Here is a 21,491-nt window from a genome sequence, read left to right as displayed (position 1 = left end):
TTAAATGTATGTATATATAGTATAAAAATAAATGCTCTGTGTGTATAAAATTATGTTCAAAAATTAGGTTTAATTCTGCAGTTACAGCTAGTTCATTTATTGAATTGATGGTAGTTAATGTGAACTTAGGGAAATCAGATGTTTAGAGAATAGGATGAATAGGAGAATTCTGGATAATTCTATGAATAGAATTCTGGATAAGACAGAAGATTTGAGTAGCTTCGCCTTTGCATAGATGTAGTTCTAAATTCTGTTGATTGCCTAGGATAGGACAAGTTACTTTACCTGTCAGTGCCTTCGTGACCTCATCTGTACAGTGAAAGTTGGACAGAATTGTATTTCACGAGAGGCACATGCCGGTGTTCACACAAATCAGCACTGTCGGCGGTGTGGGGGAGCTGCCTTAGGCTGAGAGCCTCTGTGGAGAGGCAGTAGGAGGTAATCCTTGTTCAAAAGCCCATGGACAGGGCCAGGGATTTAGCTCTGGTTTTGCCACCTGCTGTGCAAGCACAAGGACCCAAGTTTGATCCCCAACAAAAAAAGCCCATGGATAGATTTGGGGAAGGTAGCAGCCATGTTTGTTCATTTAGTATGACAACCAAGAACATTTTCACACATCATTGCAGCAGTCCTCACAGCCAGCTTTATGATAGCAGCGCTATCAACTCAGTTTTGCAAAACTACCTACAAGCTTAGCCACCTGGTCAGAGCCACACAGCCAAGGATAGGAGCTGAGTCAAAAGACCTACTCTTTAAAAATTTTTTACCTTTTTTTTTTTTTGGTAGAACTGGGGATCAAACTCAGGACCTTGTGCTTGCCAGGCAGGCGCCGGAACCACTGATCTAAATCTCCAGCCCTTAAAAAATAATTTAAAAAAATATGATAGGGCCCGGGATTTAGCTCAGTGGTTCTGGCGCCCTGCCTGGCAAGCGCAAGGTCCCAAGTTTGATCCCCAGTACCCAGAATAAATAAATGAATGAATGAATAAATAAAAATATTGTGGTGACAGCTATACAACATAGACGAGATCAGGCACATTCAGGGTAGTATGGCCATAGACAGCTACACAACATAGAACTTAGCATTTTAACCATTTTAAGTGTACAGTGCTGTGACACTGTGTTCACGATGCTACAATCATTACCACCATCCATTTGTGCTTTTTTTTTTGGTACTGGGGATCAAACTCAGGACCTTCTGCTTGCAAGGCAGGCGGCGGAACCACTGAGCTAAATTCCCGGCCCTAGCCTGTGCTATTTTTCATTGCTACTTTGCCTCCCTTTGTTCTTCAGGGCACTTTAAACCATCTGAAATCAGATTGAAAATGGAGTTTAAATTTTCAGACTAGACTGAATACTGGGTCAAGTGTTTTTTTCTTTCCCATAACCTCAGCCAGCTCTGTTTTATGTAGAATTTCTTGATGGGTAACCATAGCTGAGTATATTGTTTGGAACTGGACTACCTGTTATCATGGCTACTTTGCTGACACGAGATTGGAGCTGTTTGGTCTATTCCTGCTATTCCTAGTGAAACAGGGATCTAAGAGATAGGGCCAGGAGCTGTGTCCCCACCCACTGGGCTAGAGCACCACCAGGCTGAAATAAACTTGCCTTGTCATCCTATACTTCATCTTCCTGCCAGGATTCCTGTTCACTACTTTCAGTTTCAGTTTGGGCTTTTAAAATTTCTTAACTCTTGCTCTGGCTGAATTACCTGTAGACAAGCAAAAATAAGGAGTTTTATTGACTTCTGCTATGGGACACTTTGGGATGTGTCAGAGGAGATTGGAGGACGGGAATGGCTCTGTCTGAGTAGGGTAACCTGACTTCTTCCATTGGTCATAGTTCCTGCTACAGTGGTTTTGAAGTTCTGTCCTGGTGGGAGACCCGAGGGGTGAAACATGACAGGCCGGGATGAGAATTGGCAGTTGTCCTGACCACACAAATAGCTTTGTCTCTCCCAAGCATATTTTACAGCCAAGTAAACAGAAAACAATTGAGCAAGCTACTTGCTAGAGACCCAAGACAAAAATTATCTTTACCAAAAGATTGACACAACTTTTGCAAAATATTTTCCAAAGAACTAATTGCAAAGTAGGCTTATTTTTCTCTCCTTTGATCCCCAGTCATGAAGGGTATGTCTGATTCCAGATACACAGCACTTCTGAGCTTGTTTGTGAGCAGCAGGGGCTGGGCTTCCTCAAGTTTGATCAGACCCATAGCCTCTCTGCATCAGAGGTGGCAGGTGGGGAGCTGAAGCCCTCGTTTTGGACAGTGGAGGGAGGCAGTTGTGGAGCCATCCCAGTCTCACTAACAGGACAGGCTGCCATTGCCAGGCTTGACCTGAGGAAACAGCTCTAAATATAGCCTTCATTTTTTGGCAGCTGCAAACACCTGGAGGAGCAGGCGGGGCCCTAGCAGAGAAATATTTGCTGTTAATAGCTCGTCTGTCGAACAGTTATGTACTGTCAGAGCTTGTTTCATGCTATGTTCATGCGTAATTAAAAACAGCCCACTGGATCCATTGGCTTAGGGTTGGGTTATGTTTAGAAGCATGCAGTTTGGGTGGTTGTCTGCATTGAGCACTAGGGATGATGTCACTGATTTGAGTAAGACCAGAAGAGAAGCTGTTAGTGTAATTAGCAAACATTTCTTTGATCTCTGTAATGAACACAGCTTAAACAGCCTTTGGTTTCTGGCACTGGTAAACCAAGGTGCCAGTGATGTGATTCTGTTCGTTTGGGAAGACTCTAGTTTATGTGGTTGGTAGTTACTTTTGACAAAAGGGGATTTGTAATTAAAAGGAACACCAACATTCATAAATTTACATAGTGGTTTCACCAAAAAAGAAACTAAAAATTAAACATGTAAAATGATACTTGTTTTCTTTTTTTTTTCCCCATTAACTTTATTGGTACATTTTAGGTATAAAATACAGTTACATTCATCATTGTGATCTTGTACCATTACATGAGTCTTTTGGTTCTTATTTTTTTTCCCCTTCCCTTGCCCTCCCTTCACCCCCTCCACCCTTCCCTATTTGCAAAGACATTGTTTCCATTTTTATTCCTCTTTTCATATTTTTTCCTTTCCCTTTTTTCCCTTCCCCTACCCCTCCCAACTCCCCTGCTCTTTTAGACCTTTTCTTCCTGTTACACAATATCAGTTACACATTTTTTAAATTACAATATTAAGATCTAGGAGACATTACCACAGATTTTACAGAATTTAAAAGAATATAGAAAGCATATTACAAAAATCTTCTTTGAAATAAATTTGACAACTTCTAAGAAGTACCTTGGAAGACAAATTAATGAAACTAACTCTGGAGGAAATATAAAATTTGAATAGCACCTATTAAAGTATATTCCTAGCTTGAAAACCTACCTATATGACAACAGCAGGCTCATAAACATTTTAACTGATAAATTATATCGAACAATGAAAGCAGAAAAAAAGAAGGAACACTTCTCCCCTCATTTTAGGAACTCAACATTGTGCTAATCCTAAAACTGGATAAAGATAATAGAAGAAAAAAGTATGAACATAGATAGAAATTTGTTTAACAAGACAAACTGTTGGAAGTCAGATCTGGCAGGATGTAGAAAGTGGTTTTGTTATAGGGATGGCAGTGTTGGTTCAGCATTGGAAGATCCACCCCCAAAAGTCATCATTTTACTTTATTTTGTTTTCTTTTAGTTTTTGTTTGTTTGGTGCCAGGGATCGAACTTGTGACCTCGTGCTTTTGAGGCAGGCGCCAAAAACTCATCATTTTAACAGAGGAAAGGAAAAAGCCATATGATCCTGTCACTAGTTGGAGAAAAAGTATTGGACTAAATTCTACAGCTGTTCATGGTAAAAGCTATCAGGAGACTAGAAGTAGAACAGAAACTTCTCAACAGATTAAAGACATGCACTCCATACTTCCAGCGAGAACACCTTATATGAATGGAGAAGATACAATGCTTTCTCCTTAAGGTGGGGAACAAGGGCAGATATGCTTACTCTTTATCTGTCCATTAAACTTTGAAACCTAGTCCCCACCAAAATAGTCTGGCAATAAAGTGACACAACTAGGATAGGATTGGCACGGCAGAAGCAAAATCTTTGTATGTAGATGAAATGATCATCTACAGAGAAAATACTAAGAAATCTCTAGGAGCCCCTAGAACTTGTACTTGAATTTAGCAGGATTAGAAAACACAAGGTATATATAAAAATTCAGGTCTGTGTATACTTGCTGTAAATGAAGAATTGGATATTGAAATTTAAAAGTTATGTAGGAGTGCAAAGGACCTAGGAAATTAAAAAAAAAACAAAAAAAAACAGTGTTGGAAGACGTTTAGTACCTAATTTTAAGACTTCTTCTAAAGCTACAGTAATCAAGGCAGTGTTGGTGTAAGGAAAGACATATAGATCATTGGAATAGAACAGAATCTAGAAATAGAACCACACATATATGGTTCACTGAGTTTTGAAAGATTATTTAACATTAGCATTTTATAGAATATAAGCTCAATTCAAGAGCCAAGAAAGAGATCGTGTTTTCAGCAAACGGCACTAGAACGCCTGGTATCCGTATATAAAAAATTAACCTCCGCCCTTTTTTTCCATACATGAAAATAACTTGAAGGGATCTATGAACCTAAATAAGAAAGCCTAAAAGTATAAAACTTTAAGAAGAAATTATAAGGGAAAATGTTTATGAATTCAGGGTAGGCAAGAACTACCTAGGATACAAAAAACATGATGTATAAAAAAAAAATTGATAAATGGGATTCCATCAAAATTTAGAACTTTAAATGACATCATTAAAATGAAAAGTAGGCTTTAAACAGACCATATTTACACTGCATATAACTTATGACCAGAATATATAAAGAATTCTTAGAGCTCATTCATAGCCCAATTAAAAAGTAGACATAAGAAGATGATAAATAGCCAGTATAGCACAAGGAATGGTTTGCAACTCTAGAATCAGAAAAATACTAATCAGTACAATAATAAGATTGAATTATACACTCATTAGGGAGATGAAGTTAAAAGTTTTAAAAGCCTTGTCATGACTTTCTTTTTGTTGGATTCTCCCCCTTTGCGTTTAATTTGTCACTCCTAATGGATTCATTCTGCTGGGTTTCCTGGGGTTGTGATCCTCATTGTCTTTTCCTAGGGTATTGTCTAAAATTTTTTGGAGTGCTGGTTTGGTATTCATGAAGTTCCTGAGGTGCTCTTTGTCGTGAAAATATCTTATTTCTCCATCAATTTTGAAAGATAGTTTTGCAGGGTACATCACTCTGGGTTAGAGGCTGTTTTCCTTTAGGGCTTGAAATACATCACTCCAAGCTCTTGCCTTGAGGGTTTGCTTTGAGAAGTCTGCTGTGATTCTGATGGGCTTTCCTTTGTAGATACTTGTTTTCTTATAAAAGTAACAAGTGTTACAAGAATAAAGCCAAGGGCATTGTACGATAGGAGACCAATTGTGTGAAAGGGGGAAATATGAATTATGTATTTCCTTGTGTGTGCATAAGGAAACCAGAAGATCTGTAAGAAATTAATATGAATGACTGTCCATGTGTGTATGTGTTGAGAGGGGAAGAAGAAATAATATGGTCATTTTTCATTGTGTGAAAATTTTGAGCCATTGTGCATGTGCTGATTTTTAAAAAAATTAATTAGCTGGGGGGCCCGGGATTTAGCTCAGTGGTTTCACTGGCTGCTGCGCAAGGACCGGAGTTCGATCCCCGGCATCAAAAAACCAAATTATCTGAGCGTGGACATGCCTGTAACTTCTCAGGAGGATCTCTGCAAATTCAAGGCCAGCCTGGGGTCCATAGTGAATTGAAGGCCATCTGAGACTACATAGCAAGACCTGTCTCAAAAAACCAAAACAAAATAAATAATCAGGATAGTTTAAAAAGTGGAGCTTCTTTGAATTCCACATATTTTTTTCCCGGTGGTGCTGGGGATTGAGCCTAGGGCCCTGAGCATGCTAGGGCAAACACTCTACCACTGAGCTACACCCTGAGGCCCCCACAGTCACAGTTACAGAGTTCTTTTTGGGGGGTTTGTTTTCTTTTTTTTGTTTTGAGACAGGGTCTCAGAGTGGTTCTGGCTGGCCTTGAACTCACTAAGTTACCCAGGCTGACCACCAACTTGAGGTGACCCTCCTGCCTCAGCATCCCAAGTGCCAGGTTACAGGTGTGTACTACCACACCCAGCCAGAGGAGCTTCTTAATTGACTTCTTTACCCACCTGTGCTATCCTTGTGGGCAGCAGATTTCTTCATATTGTTACTTCCAGTGGGGACTTTGGGAAGAAAGTGATACACAAATTTGTTGGCCCTGGTACTTTTTCCTATTGTTTCTTATTTTGTGTATTATTTTAAAAATTAGTACATGTTTAGGGCAGGGGATTTAGCTCAGTGATTCCCGAGCCTGCCTTGCAAGGGCAAGGTCCTGAGTTTGATCCTTGGTACCAAAAAAAAAAAAAAAAATTAGTACATTTGCAGTATGTAATGATTTTATTACATTTATTGTGGGGAGTTTGTACATGTATATAACACATCTTAATTCTTTTTTTCTTCCCTTTCCCTCCCATCCCTTCCTACTCCCTCCAACTCTTGACTCCCTCCCTTTTTGGTGTGTTTTTTGTTTTTTTGAGAGTCTCACTATATAGTTCAGGCTGCCCTTGAACTTAACGGTCCCTCCTGGGACTACAGACTTGTACCACCATAGCCAGTCTATTCCCTCCTTTTTGAAAAAGCTCTATTATTTTCATATTTTCTTTGATTCTCTCCTTTTTAATTATTTTTCCCTTCCTCCTCTCCCTCCATCTTTTGTTCTTCCCATTTGGAAAAGCTATTCCTACTTCTTATCCTTTATTTCGCTCTTTATTTATATTTTGTGTTTCTCATATAAGAGAAAACATATGATATTTAAACTTGTGTGTCTGGTTTATTTCACTTAAGATTACCGTCTTGAGTGTACATCCATTAACCTACAGATGCCTCAAGTTTATCCTTTATGGCAGAATAGTACTCCATTGTGTATAAATACCACATTTTCTTTATTCTTTCATTGGCTGATGGACATATAGGCTGTTTCCAAGTTTTAGCTATTGTTACTTGTGTTGCTATAAACATGGGTATGCACGTACCTTTTTCTATGATTTCTCAGCCAAATCAGTAGCTTGAAAGACTTCCATAGTAGGAGTGTCAGTTTCTGTGACAGACCCTAAGAAATAGGCTTTTCCTTTGGCTGGACAATTAGAACAGTATCCTTTGGACAGGACTGAAGTCTCTGGCATTTTCTCTTTATTTGTAGGAACTTACAAGCAGCAATTGGCGCCTATTATGATTTTGAAAGCCCAAACATCAGTGTGCCCTCTATGTCCTTTGTTGAAGATGTCACCATAGGAGAAGGGGAGTCAATACCTCCCGATACTCAGTTTGTAAAAACATGGCGGATCCAGAATTCTGGTAAGTGTATAATGGGTAATCCTCTCTTGTTCAGTTTTTGTTTTTCTTAATTAAGAGAAATAAGAATGAAGTGTTGGAGCTTAGCATCTGATTGTTTGACTCCGAGCATTTTCTTATACATGGTGTGTAATATAGCATTTGTTTGTACTGGTGATGACCAAGCATCAGTGAAGTATCCCCTGCTGCAGAATAAGAGGAAGAATTTAGATCTCATGCTTCCAGGCCGCCTAAGTCCTGATGGCATCTACATATAAGCCAGTATTCATTTGGTTCTGGGAGCTAGGCTTGTATCATTTCCACCTGTACAGTCTGCTTCATCATTTTATTTCTGCTCTAGTTAATCTTCCAGTCATCTCCAGCAGGTGAGAGGAGGTATATCCTTGACTAGGACTGGGCAGTTGGAAAGAGCTGTCAGCATCTGCTCTTTTGCAGGCTCATTTCTTTGCAGCCATTGAGATATCTGAAGCATTAATACCACTTTGAAAAAGAGTGTAAGGGGTATAGAGATTTCCTCAGGAGACGAGAGAAGTTGTTGAACATTTAAAAAGCACACTGTTGCAATGTACTGCTGTCTTAGGACAAAGTGGAAATAAGCTAATCATAATCCCTTGAAAATAGCGTGAGTACTGGCCTGGCAACTGTTAATTTACCTTTTACTCGCTCAGTTTTTTTTGCATGAGATTAGTATCTCTCATCCTGTTTCATGGTGATCTGTGCTGACTGGTTGAAGGCCTTTTAACTTTCTTGTTAATGAAGATTCTTAAAGAAATTCTGATAAGTAGAAACCTAGGCAAAAAGTAGTATTTAGCTAAAAATGTGGGGTCTTTTTTGGTTTGCTGAGACAGGGCCTCACTGCCTAGTTCAGGATGGCCTTGAACTCACTGTGTAGTTTATGCTGGCTTCCAATTCACGGCCATCCTCCTGCCTCACCCGCAGCCTCCCAAGTGGTAGGATTACAGGTGTACACCACCACACCTGGCACAAGGTGATTTCACATGATATGAAATGGAGGACTCAACTGAAAAATGACCTTTTATTAATTCAATTTTTAATTCTTCGTAATTCATTTCTTTGTGGTGAGGAAAGATTGGCTAAATTAGCCTTTTATGTAAGAATTAATGCACCAAATTTAATTATTCTTTTTTTTTCTCTCCTGGTACATTTAGAAATAACTCTGACTTTGAGATTTTTTTTTTTTTTTGAAACAGCACTCCTGTAGTTCAGGCTGGTCTTGAACTCACTATGTGGCCTTGAACCCACAGGGAGCCTCTTGCCTCAGTCTCCTGAGTGCTGAGATTACAGGCTTGCTCCACCACGCCCAGCCTGGTTTGATTTTTTTGAGAGTCTGACCATATAGCCCAGGCTAAGCTTCATCTCTTGGTCCTCCTGCATCAGCCTCCTGAGTGCTGGGATTAAGTTACAGACATCTGCCACCATGCCTGAGACAGACATGTTATTAATGAGACAGAATGCTGATTCTTCAATGCCATCCTAGTCTGGCCTGAGTCCTTTCTGGAAATAAGTAGCACAGAAACACAGAAATAGGGCATGCCTCTCAGCTCTTTCTCCTGTAGCTTGCTTATTGTTATTCATTACCTGCCGTAAGAGACATTGACCCAAGTGTGGCAGTGTACCCCTGTAATCCCAGCACTTGGGAGACTGAGGCAGGAGGACTGCTTTGAGCTCAAGGCTGGCCTGGGGCTCTCTAGTGAGTTCAAGGATATCTGGAACTACATAGTGAGACCTTGTCTCAAGAAAGGGGGGAGGGCTGGGGATTCAGCTCGGTGGTTCCGCTGCCTGCCTTGCAAGTGCAAGAATCCGAGTTCGATCCCCGGTACCAAAAAAGAAGAAAACAAAACTATGACCTGCAAAAAAGGGAGGAAGGAGGAGTTGAAAGAGTCATATAGATAGTAATTTCATGATACCTGTTGGCTGCCATGCTTAAGTGTGCCAGGCATTTGCATACACTGCAGATGAGATTGGTAGGAACTGCATTTAGCTGTCCCAGCAGCTTCCCCAAAGAAGGTAAGTGCCATCTACTATTCAGCCTTTAACATTGTGTGACATAAGTGAATAATTCCAGGATCCAAACTTCTTTTGCTAAGGAAGTATTGGAAGCTTGGGAAACATAAATGTGAAACATTACAGTTGGAGGTTAAAGTTAATATTTGAACCTATCTCTCTACAGATGTGAGCAGACAGAATTCTCTCTACCAACACTTAAACAGCTTCTTAGTTATTATTAGTTGTACTTGTGATATGAGCATCATCTTTATTTTTTGAGCTACTTATATAAAATAAGGGTTAGGAAAAGAATTTGAGAAAAGACAACTGTTTTTCCCTCATCTTTCTTTTAGCTCAGGTTACAATAGTTAATTTTCTGCTTTTCTGTACAGTGTGATTATAGAGAAGATGCTGCTTTCCATGTATTCAACACATACCAGTATGTTCTGTCCCTTCATTAAGTGCAGGAGAGAACTGGTGACAAAATTGAAAGTCTGTTTTCTTGGAGCTTAATTTGAAATGCAGACCCCTCACTCACACAGGTTAAAAAGGAGATCTTCATTCAGGCTTGTCCTCTGCATTGCCATTTGGATGTTCCTACTGCCTCCAAATTCTTTCTGTGATCCCTGATACTCTAATTCCCAGGCTGTCTGGAACTGTTGAACAGCATTGATTTTTGTGATACTTTCTACCATCTTGAAATTGCCACGATGGGGTTTTGTTTTTACTTTATTTTTTCCTGTCTTTTTTTGTTTGTTTGTTTTTTTGGTACTGGAGATCGAACCTCGGGACCTTGCGCTTTCGAGGCCAGTGCCGGAACCACTGAGCTAAATCCCCGGCCCATTACTTTATTTTTTAAATTAATGGTAATTTGGAACTTGGGGTGTAGCTTAGTGGTAGAGAACTTGCCTAGCATGCACAAGGCCCTGGATACAACCCCAGCACAACACACCCAGTTACTGCATAATACTTGGAGCATCACAGAAGTAGTCATATACTTGATTGTGAGACCTAACTTGGAAAGTCGTAAACACAGATGAGTCTTCCTTTTCTTTTAGATAGACTGAGCACCCGTTAAGTAAATTTATATGAAGACTTAATTTGAAGTTCTGTTGTATTATACTTTTGATAAACTTGCCCAGGTGACCCAAACAACTAACCAGTATTTCCCTTCCTTCTGGATGGAGCAAACAATATCTTTAACCTTGTTAAGAGTAACCAGTCTTAACAGATGGAACTGAAAGAACTGTAAATATATCATTGATAATTCTCAGAAGGCAGGTGATTGATTCTTCACTTCCTGGCATATGAATCCGTTAGAGTTGATGGTTGGTAACCTGCACTTCTTCCTTCAAAATGCTCTCCAAGTACCATGACATTAAACATCGTATATATCTGAAGGACCCTGCGGTGCACAGCCAGAGAACCTGTCTTAGCCACTTGTGGTTGTCTGTGCAGGATGACTGACTCTTTCTCATACTTAGTTTTCTTTTATCTTATGTCCTTAGAAACTAGAAAAGATCCACTCTCAGACCTTGTCTTGGTACGGAGGGATGTGTTAAAGAACAAATTGAGACTTATAACAGTAGTTTAATCTTGATCTTGAGAGAGACTGACATTTTCTAAGTTGCTTCACATCAGCTGTTTTTCTTGACCTCAGACAAATAAATGCTTTTGCCAGGCCCCAGAAATGAAAAACAGAGTTTGCATGTGTTACTAGTGTGTCATCTACAACCTTTGTGCCACACAGTAGTTATCCTTTATAGTGTTAACTTAGGGGAGTGCTTGCTGGTAGGTTGTTTTGTTGGTTTTTTGAAGCAGAATCTCCCTCTAGTTCGGGATGACCCTGAACTCATTATGTAGCCCAGGCTGGCCTCAAACTCGCAGCGATCCTCCTGCCTCAGCCTCCTGAGTGCTGGGATTGGATTACAGGCATGTGCCACCATATCCAGCTTGTTTTTTTGTTTTGGTACCAGAAATTGAACTCAAGACCTTGCGCTTGTAAGGCAGGCTTGGTGCTGTTGAGCTAAATCCCTGGCCAATTGTTTTGTTTTGTTTTGTTTTGGTATCAGGAGGACCTTGTGCTTTGGAGGCAGGCAGCAAAATCACTGAGCTAAGTCTATGGCCCTCATTTGTTTTTTTAAAGGAATAGCCTTCTGAGTAGCTGAGCCTATAGGTATGCACCCAGTTACCAGTAGGTTTGTTTTTTGTTTTGGGGGGTTTTTTTGGTACTGGGGATCGAACTCGGGTCCTTGCACTTGCAAGACAGGTGACGGAACCACTGAGCTAAATCTCTGGCCCCACTGGTAGGTTTTTTATAGAGGGTACTCCAAAACACAATGGCCCCTGCTTCATGTACCCCAGAACACCCAAGCACTACAAAGGATACTATTTATAATGGAGCTTGGTTCTTAGTAGTACAGCTCTGGTTGTTTTTTCCTCTGTTTACTTTCCAATAGTAAGCCATCAGGTATGTTAAAACCAGCCTGACACTTTGAGAACAAGGAATTGAGGCATCCTAGAGGACTGGTGCAAGATAAATTACAAGCACCTTCTGTCCTGAGAGCCCTGCAGTGGCCAGCTTTTTTAGTGATTTTTTTTTTATAATGAATATAATAAGAAAAGATATTTCAGTCTATATTTCAAAAGGAGAATACCATTTGCATATTGGAGAGTTCTAACAAGAAACATTACATCTAGTCATTGTGTCGCTACCTGTGTATGACATTTGACTAGTCAGAACTAGCCAATACATAGAGTTCTCATTTTGAATTTCATGTCTATAGTTTATGTGAGAATAGGCACACAAGAGTTAAAACCAAAGGTGTTGACTTTCTGTTGGGGTGACATAATACCTGAAGACAACTTAAAGGAAGAGAGATTTATTTGGCTCAGTTTCAGAGGTTTTAAGTCCATGGTCATGTGACTGTGTTGCTGCTAAGCCCCTGACAGGCAGAAACACCATGGCAGAAGGGTGTGATGGAAGAAAATTGCTCACCTCATTGCAGCCAGGGAGCCAGGGCCTAGAGACAAGATAGAACTCCAAGGTCACACATCCGAAGTGCTCCCTTCAACTAGGCCCAACCTCCTAAAAGCCCATTCAGCCACGAACTCATGAATGAGTTAATACTCTGTCTGATGATCTGTCACTTTGCAAAAGCCCACTTGCTGGATTTTCTTCATTTTTTTTTTTTGGTACTGGGGATCAAATTTAGGACCTTGCGCTTGCGAGGCAGGTGGTGGAACCACTGAGCTAAATTCCCAGCCCCACTTGCTGGATTTTCAAGGACGCTTTAGATCCAAACCATAACACCAAGTGAGATCTTTAGTACTTCCAAAGGAAGAAAAACATTCCTGCCAGTGCCAGTGCTCTGTATCATCACTCCCATCCTTTCCATAAGCTGGTGCCATTTCCGGCTGGTGCCATTGCTCGAAGGATTGTAGTTCGTTGATATTGTCAGGGAAGGTCACTGTGTTGTTTATATTTTTCCCACCACTGTTTGAAAATGAGGTCTAAACTTTGACTTGACAGCTCTCTTGTATTGGCAGAATCTCCTGAGCCTGGGTATTTTATAGTTAACAGTTGTATCAGGCCAAAAACAGTTTGAAAATGAGAATACTATTATAGATATTACAATACTTCTCATGTTCTCATCCTCTTGCTTGTGTAAAAATTGGGAACAGCCAGACATATTTGTACTTGGAATGCCATCGTAAAAAATTCAAATGAAACGAACATGTGGACATTTGTCACCTTTAGAAGAGAAAGCACTCTCCCAGCATTGTGGCCCTGGCTCTTCATGGACATCATTCTTAGGTTCTGCAGATTCACTGTGAAGAGTGGCTTTCTCTGAGGTCTCGTGAAACACACATCTTGAAACTGCTTTGCCTTTGCCATATGTGCATTCTCACAGGGATAGATTGTTGGTCAGAGGTTGTTGGTTTTGATCATTCCTTCTGCTTGGTCATGTGAGGCATTATGTAACTCATAGAAGTGTAGGTGGATTTACATATATATGTGTGTAAAACAAGGAAAGAGGCCTCCTGTACAGTTTCATAATAAAGGACACCCAGCACAGGACCATTGATTGCCTAACATTTTTTTCTTTTGCTTGAACTCAGGAGCAGAAGTCTGGCCTCCAGGGGTTTGTCTTAAATATGTCGGGGGAGACCAATTTGGACATGTGAACATGGTGATGGTGAGATCCCTAGAGCCCCAAGAGATTGCAGATGTCAGCGTCCAGATGTGCAGCCCCAGCAGAGCAGGAATGTATCAGGGACAGTGGCGGATGTGCACTGCTACCGGACTCTACTATGGAGGTGAGTCTGTTCATGTGCAGTCCAGGGTGAAGGAATTAAGGTAACAGCATCCTATCACATAATGAGGTGTGGCCTCTTTTACCCATACCAGTAAATGACTTGAATTTAGTGACTAATTGGTTCATATAGTGCTCTCCTTGTATCCTAGGAATTTAATCAAAGTTTAGTGATGTGTAAAAGGTATTATACTATGTATTCTAAGCAGTGTAGTGTTACTGCTATTTTATTACATAATCTGGTAAGTGCTAAGAATCCTGAAGGCAGACCTGTTCTCAGAGTCTCCAGACACAAGTCATATACAACTGATAATTCACAACTTGATGGTCTGTCAAACTAACACCTGCCACTCCTTCCCTTTATTGCCAAACTTTTGAAACATGCTCCATATTATCTCTTCTGTATTTTCTACGCACTCTTCAACCTCATCTATCTTTGACCCACTCCCAAGTCCAGTGAATGTCCACAAGTGTCGTCCCAGTTGCCAAATCCAGTGGCCTCTTTATATAGTCTTCATAGGGTCCCACCTTCTAATTATCATTTGGCACTTTATTTGGATGCTTTTTTATAACGTGTGGCTTATTAGACTCATAAATCTCGTCTGCCATTTCTCCTCCTCCTTGTGAACTGCTCTGCTCTGTCTAGTCTCATCTGTGCCCTGGGGTTACAGCATTGTTCATCCCCAGTGTGGCTTCAGCTGGTCACCAGCACACGACGCACAGTGATGGCCGAATTCTTTTTTTTTTTTTTCCGGTACTGAGGATCAAACTCAGGACCTTGTGCTTACTGAGACAGGAGCAGTGCCACTGAGCTAAATCTCCAGCTCTCCAAATTCTTGTCTTTGGCAGTGGCCTCTTTTCAGAGCTCCAGATTCATGTTTAAACTCCTTTATGGGCCATGCACCTGGATGTTCTGTAGCTTTCTGAATTTTAACATCTCCCAGATAAAACTTGGCTCCTCATTGGCACCCTGCTGAGACAGGCCAGAAACCAAGGATCTATCATTTGTTCTCCCCATCTTCCTTAATCCAAACTAGTTCTTGTTGGTTTCACTGCATCTTGTGCCCTGGGGGTACAAAGAGAAACAACATAGTAGTTCCTGTTTCCAGGCAACTCTTAAACTGGACTCAGAGCCTTAGGTCAGTGGGACCTCTGGAGTTACTTCAGAAGTCCTGGAATTGAGGTTCTCATATATTTCTGTAGCCAGTGGAAACTTTGAATATTTTAGTCTCAGAAGTTTGTTTTTTTGGGGTTTTTTTGGTACCGGGGATCAAACTCAGGACCTTCTGCTTGCAAGGCAGATGGCGGAACCACTGAGCTAAATCCGCGGCCCCAGAAGTTTTTAATGGTAGGAAGAGTGTTTCATAGTGCTTAGGTGGCACCATTCTTTGCCTTGAAGCTTTTGGGCTGCTGTAATGAAGCTAGATTCCTTGACATGTGATTAAAGTACCTCATGATTTTGGCCTGACCCCATTTTCACTTTGATCTTCAGTCACCTTCTAACTTCGCCACAGTCAATCCCCAAAGATGCCCCTGGCTTGCACTTGGCCTTGCTCCATGCCCTTGCTCATGTTCTTCCCATTGCTTGAAATAGCTTTTGCTTTTCTTTCTGGCAAACTCCTGCACATCCTCAAACCCTGATAAGTCACTCTTCTCCCCTTGTTCCCCCCTCCCTACTCTCACTACCCAAAGGAAGTTCATCTTCCTTTTCATTAGGATGCACATGCTTGCCGTTCTACTTGATACACTGTATTTTAGGGGTTTGTTTGCTTATTCTTTTCGCCTATGAAATTGTACACTATTAGTTGAATAACAAATGAACATACAGTCACCTGTCAAAATGTAGAGAGAAGCTGGATGTGGCAGCATATGCCTGTGATCACAGGACTCTGAGAGGCTGAGGCAGGAGGATAGCAAGTTTGAGTCCAGCCTGGACAACTTAGGTACTTGATAAGACACTATCAAAAATTTAAAAAAGATCAGATGAGTGCAAAAGCCTTGGGTTCGTTTATCAGTACTGCAAAAAACAAAACAGATTCGTCCCTTCCCATCCTTCCATGACTCCATTTTCAGGTGGCCTCTGCTAAGAATCTTCTTAGCTGTATTTGGGAGTGTTAGTTTCTCCCACTGCACAGCTCTGTTACATTCTCTCTTCATCTCTTATTTTGTTTCTCTTTGCACTTTATCCTTTTTTCTACCTGCTTACCGTTAATGTATTAAACATTTTTAAAGGGGAGGGACAACAATATACATGACTTTAAAAAATCCCTTTAATTAGGGTCGGGGATTTAGCTCAGTGGTTTCGCCGCCTGCTGCGCCACAAGGACCAGAGTTCAATCCCCGGTACAAAAAAAAACCCCTTTAATTAAAAGATAACTCTTAGTGTTCTCTAGTGCTTGGGACCTCTAGTAGTGCATGCATGCATGTTAAATTGAAAATACATTTATGTAGGACAATAAATTGTATACTTGTAGGAGCCTACTTTTATTCTAGATAACGATGGTGTTTAAATGTACTAGTTTTGGGAGTAACTAAAAACTCAGAGCCTTTTTAGTGTGTCATTTGTTTCTCAGGACTTTGTGGAATCTCAAACCTTCAAGGGATATTAATAGTTTATCTGATTTTGTAGTTATCAAGCATTTTTCTTAGACAGTAGAACCTTTTCCTTGATAAAAACATATATAGGGCCCGGAATGTAGCTCAGTGGTACCACGCCTGCCTGGCAAGCCCAAGGTCCTGAATTCCACTCCCTGTACTGAAAAACAACAACAACAAAAAAGCATATATAAGTGCCCCCCCACCCCGCCCCGTGCCAAAAAGGGAAAAGATAAAAAATAGAAATGAAACTCGTTCTCTTTCTTTCTTTCTTTTTTTTTTTTTTTTTTTTTTTTTGGTTCCGGGGATTGAACTTGGGGTCTTGTGCTTGCGAGGCAAGCAGCAGAACCACTGAGCTAAATCCCCAGCCCTGAAACTCGTTTTCTTGACCTATGTTGCGCTGTCCATCTGTGTCTGAGAGGACCTGCAGAGCTCTGTGAAACAAAGATTACAAAACTTTCGGGGCCAGGGATTTAGCTCAGTGGTTTCGCCTCCTGCTGCGCAAGCACAAGGACCTGAGTTCAATCCTTGGTACCAAACCAAAAAAAAAACAAAACAAAAACCTTTATGTGCCCTAATAAAGAGTTTAATTCTGCTTTACAAACCATTATATTTCATTGAATCCAAATTACTCTTGATTGTGAAACATATCTTGGCGTCAGAGATGGTAAGTGACTAGTAGAAAGTGACTATATTGTCTGGGGGTACAGGTCAGTGATAAAATGTTTGCCTAGCATGCACAAGGCCCTAGGTTCATCCCCAGCCCCACACACAAGAGAAAAAAGAAAAAAAGATAGTAGCTAATAAAGCCTGGATATAATATGAAAAAGAAAAGGAAGATATTATGTGTAAAACTGTAACTATGAATATATGGAAAAAATGAACTGCCATAGAAACCATGATTGGCTGTCCTGAATTTCCCGTCACTCGAAGCTTGCTTATTGGATGGAGTGTAGTGTTGAGTGTGGTCTAAAGGGTTGCCTGGGAAAAACCTGGACACCTACTAACCTCTTTGTGTGTTTTGTTTTTGATGGGGCAGCCTATTCTGTAGCTTTTATTTTTTTTGGTACCGGGGATCAAACTTGGGTCCTTGCCGCTTGCACAGCAGGCGGCAAAACCACTGAGCTAAATCCCCGGCCCTGTGATGGGAATTTTTATTAATGCCATTGTGTGCACTTGCCTCTAGATCAGATTAAACATTCTCCTAAATAAGGAAGCAAACATAATTACCTTTCATTTAATAAAACTAATGTATGGTTATCTTTAACAGAATGATGATTAGAGTCTAAACCAATGTATAGGACTTTTAAGCTCATCTTCCAACAGCTTAGTCTTTCATGCAGTTCATATTCTTTTTTTTTTTTTAATATATATAATTTTATTACAAATTTTTTTTAAAAAAACACAAAATGCAACATCCTAAAAAAACCCAAAACTTACTATTGGTACTAGTTCCTGCAAATTTGTTGTGCTACCACACACATGAAAGAAACCATTAAATATTTAGGAACATTCAACATCAAAAGCTTTAAAATCTAACTGTATGTAGTAGCTCCTCAAAAAGCTACAACCTGAATTTTTTAAAAATGTATTTTTTTCTACAAAGAATTTTATCAGCTATACAAAAATCTATACAGTTTTTATACTGAAGCTAATGTTGAGCTGCACTTGAATTCACATTCTTAGCAAAACAATTGCCTGAGCACACATATACTCCACATGCCATTACAGGACAGCCATTTATTCTTCATCTTCATCCTCCTCCTCATCTTCCTCTTCCTCCTCCTCCTCCTCATCTTCTGGTTCATTCTTTCTCTTTGAGCCTGTTGGCCTACCGGGACCCTTCTTTCCTGCTTCACTTTTGCCCTTGGCATGGTATGCAGCAATATCCTTTTCGTATTTCTCCATTAGCTTAGCTCCTTTTTGCTCATATGGTTGTTTATCTTTGGCTGACTGCTCAGACCACATTTCCCCCGATTTTTTTGCAGTATCTCCAGTGGACAGCCCTGGGTGTTCACTTTTGATCTTTGGGCGATATTTGGAGCAAAACAGGAAGAAGGCAGAAGGTGGTCTTTTAGGTGCATTGGGATCTTTCTTCTTTCCTTTCTTATCCCCACCCTTGGGAGGAACATAATTTTTCATCTCCTTGTCATAGCGAGCCTGATCACTCTTGACCATATCTTCAAACTTTGACTTTTCCTTCGCTGACATGGTCTTCCATCTCTCCGAGCACTTCTTGGAGAACTCGGCGAAGTTGACTGAGGAGTCAGGGTGCTTCGTCTTTGTGCTCCTCGCGGCAGGTCCGAGGGAGTCTGCGGAGATTCTCGCCTCGTGCGAGCTTTTCCTCAGTCCCGCAGAGCGGCCGAGTCCTACTGCGACGCTTCCTTCCTAGGGCTCCTAGAGCTCCGGCGTGAACTGGTTTTTGCAGTTCATATTCTTACTGTCAGAATGTAGCCTTATTTTTGGAATCCTTCCATTAGCCTTGTAGTTACAGGTGGAGTTCTTTGAAGGGAATAATCTGTTAATTAAAAGTAAATTGCATTTTGTTTCTGTAGTAATGGTTTGACACTAGTCATGAAAGGCTCTAATGGCTTTCCCTTGGAATTGCAAAGAAATTATTTATTCTCCTTTTTTTTTTTTTTTGAGGCACTCTTTTTATTTGCTCATTTTTTGCATTTGAAGTACTCTGATGACATCCTTGGCCTGAGGTTGCTTATAGTCCTTCCTCTATACAACTGCAGCCAACTACGTAATAGCATTTTATCCTTGGTCACTTGGACAGAGGCCTGGCCCACTCCCCTAGTTTCTTGTTGTCATCAGCCTTACTTAGGTTGACGTGGTACTCTGCACCAACCTGACACGCACAGCTCATCACAGTTGGATGCATGTACACAGAACTGGCTTTGGCGTTTGTCTGAGGCTTTGGCAGCTTCTCAGATCCCACAGCCCAGGTCGTTATGGTTGGCGGAGGTCCTCAGCCCCTCTGTGAAGAGTCTTGGTGTCCACTGCCACCCTCAGCCATGGTAGCACACTCTGATGAAGCTGAGTCTTACACACTAGCCTCTGCTTCTGCACAACCCAGCAGTGGCAGGGAAAGATCATCCCCTAATCTCTGTCACAGAAGGAAACCTTTCTTTAGCTCTCCTTTGTTTTTGTTTTTCTTTAAAGAGCTTGTGCTTTCCTTTCTTTTTTTTTTTTTTTTTTTTTTTTTGGTACCGGGGATCGAACTCGGGACCTTGAACTTGTAAGGCAGGCGCCAGAACCACTGAACTAAATCCCTGGCCCTTTCTTTTCTTTACAAAGGGACATTTGGTCCCAGGAAGTAATACTGTGAACCTGCTACTGTTAACCTCTTTGATTTTGCTTGGTCAACAAATAGACTTCTCCTTTCTTAGGATTTTTCTAAGAGTTTTGTGTATACTTTGTTTTGGCATGGTCTTAAAAGCAGTTGAATTCTAGCGTGGGTCAAGCTTCAGCTTAGTAAGCACTTCAAAATAATTTTTATCTTTTTTTTTAGAGGCAGGGTCTTACTGTGTAGTTCAGGCTGGTCTTGACCTCACTGTGTAGCCCAGGCTAGCCTTGTACTCATGACAGTCCTCCTGCCTCAGCCTCCTGAATGCTGGGACTACAGGCATGTGCCACCACACCCGGCTATAATCATAGGTAGATTCTTAAACATCCCTTTCATTAAACAAGCACGCTATGGAAACATGAGCCCTGAATTTTACATTTAGTTTAACAACATAATAGCCCAGTGACCTTTAGGAAATTATTTTGCCTTTCAGTGACTCATCTATAAAGTAAGACTCCATCTGTAAAATAAGGAAAATAGTTCCTCATAGTTTTGAGGAAATTGGAGGAATTATTGCATGTAAAGCTTTTAGACTATTGCCTAGTACAGAAACACTGAATAAATGTTAGGTCTCTTGTTAAAAGTTCTGACTATATCATGATACTTTGTGCAGGAATCCCTCCCCAAGTGTTGGATGGACAGACAGATGGATTGGTAGTGCCAGGGATTAAACTCAGGGCCTCTCACATGCTAGGCAACCACTGTACCACTGAACCACATTCCTAGCCCTGAAATTTAATTAAATTAAATTAATTAATTAGTTTGTTTATTTATTTTGGTACCAGGGATTGAACTCAGGACCTTGTGCTTGCAAGGCAGGTGCTGGAACCACTGAGCTAAATCCCTGGTCCCCTGAAATTTTATTTTGAGACAAGGTCTTACTAAGTTACCCAGATTGTCCTCGAACTTGTGATTCTCCTGCCTGAGCTTTCCATATAGATCACAGGTGGATCATAGGTGTGTGTCACCAGGCCTGGCCTGACCTTGTCATCCATGGACTAAATTAGTGCGCTTCCTTAGGGCTTTTCTCACATATCCCATGTTCTAGTTCTCTGGAGTTATGGCTGGACCCTGAATAGGAAGTCAAAGATTCCTAGTCATAAAACAAGAAATGCAGGGGGGCCGGGGATTTAGCTCAGTGGTTCCGCTGCCTGCCTTGCAAGCACAAGGTCCTGAGTTCAATCCTTGGCACAAAAAGAAAGAAATCCATTGCATTCAGCTTCATAAGGAAGTACCAGCATTTCATGGGAACTATTTTGGGAGGGCGGAAAGGTGAGTCCTGAAAACTATTTTATTTGATGTGTCTATAAAAAGTGAGTAGCAGGGGCCAGGGATTTAGCTCAGTGGTTCCGGTGCCTGCCTCAAAAGCGCAAGGTCCCAAGTTCGATCCCCATTACCAAAAAAAGTGAGTAGCAGTTGCATGCTTACGTGCACAGATACTGGCCTATTGGAGGCCTAAGGACACTGTTGGTTATGGAGTTTCTTTCCAGCATTTGGAAGGTAGTGAATATTCTCCAATTCTTTGTGTATATTCATGTGCCGTATGACAGTTGGGGTGTCAGTGTATACTGGAAGAAAGGTTAAAACTGTACATTTGATGATGTCTGTGCTTTAAAAATGCTTCTCAGGCCCGGGGATTTAGCTCAGTGGTGCCGCCACCTGCCTTGAAAGCACAAGGTCCTGAGTTCGGTCCCCGGTACCAAAAAAAAAAAGCTTCTCAGCTTCTGGTTTCCTGTTCATCATATAA

General features: G+C 40.9%; 1 protein-coding gene and 2 pseudogenes across 3 annotated transcripts in view; 1 reads left to right on the top strand and 2 right to left on the bottom strand.

Moving 5' to 3' along the window:
* Ilrun (inflammation and lipid regulator with UBA-like and NBR1-like domains) overlaps positions 1-21,491 on the top strand; it is a 74,588-nt gene that overhangs the window by 23,966 nt on the left and 29,131 nt on the right. For all 3 annotated transcript variants that reach the window (XR_002395727.2, XM_004846737.3, XM_004846735.3), the window contains exons 2-3: positions 7,323-7,477; positions 13,604-13,801. Coding sequence is in view for 2 of the 3 variants with exons in the window: in XM_004846737.3 (XP_004846794.1) it covers positions 7,323-7,477; positions 13,604-13,801 (353 nt within the window). In the remaining variant the exon portion in view is untranslated. The remainder of the gene's footprint in view (positions 1-7,322; positions 7,478-13,603; positions 13,802-21,491) is intronic.
* Positions 17,751-18,784, bottom strand: LOC106009509 (high mobility group protein B2 pseudogene; annotated as a pseudogene).
* On the bottom strand, positions 19,056-20,739 carry LOC147828329 (small ribosomal subunit protein eS12 pseudogene; annotated as a pseudogene).

This window comes from Heterocephalus glaber, unplaced genomic scaffold, assembly GCF_053883595.1.
Source record: "Heterocephalus glaber isolate CG9 unplaced genomic scaffold, H.glaber_assembly_v1.0 deba00001141, whole genome shotgun sequence".
Taxonomy (NCBI): domain Eukaryota; kingdom Metazoa; phylum Chordata; class Mammalia; order Rodentia; family Bathyergidae; genus Heterocephalus; species Heterocephalus glaber.
The sequence above is the reverse complement of the archived record's forward strand: the minus strand, read 5'-3'. Positions and strand labels throughout refer to the sequence as shown.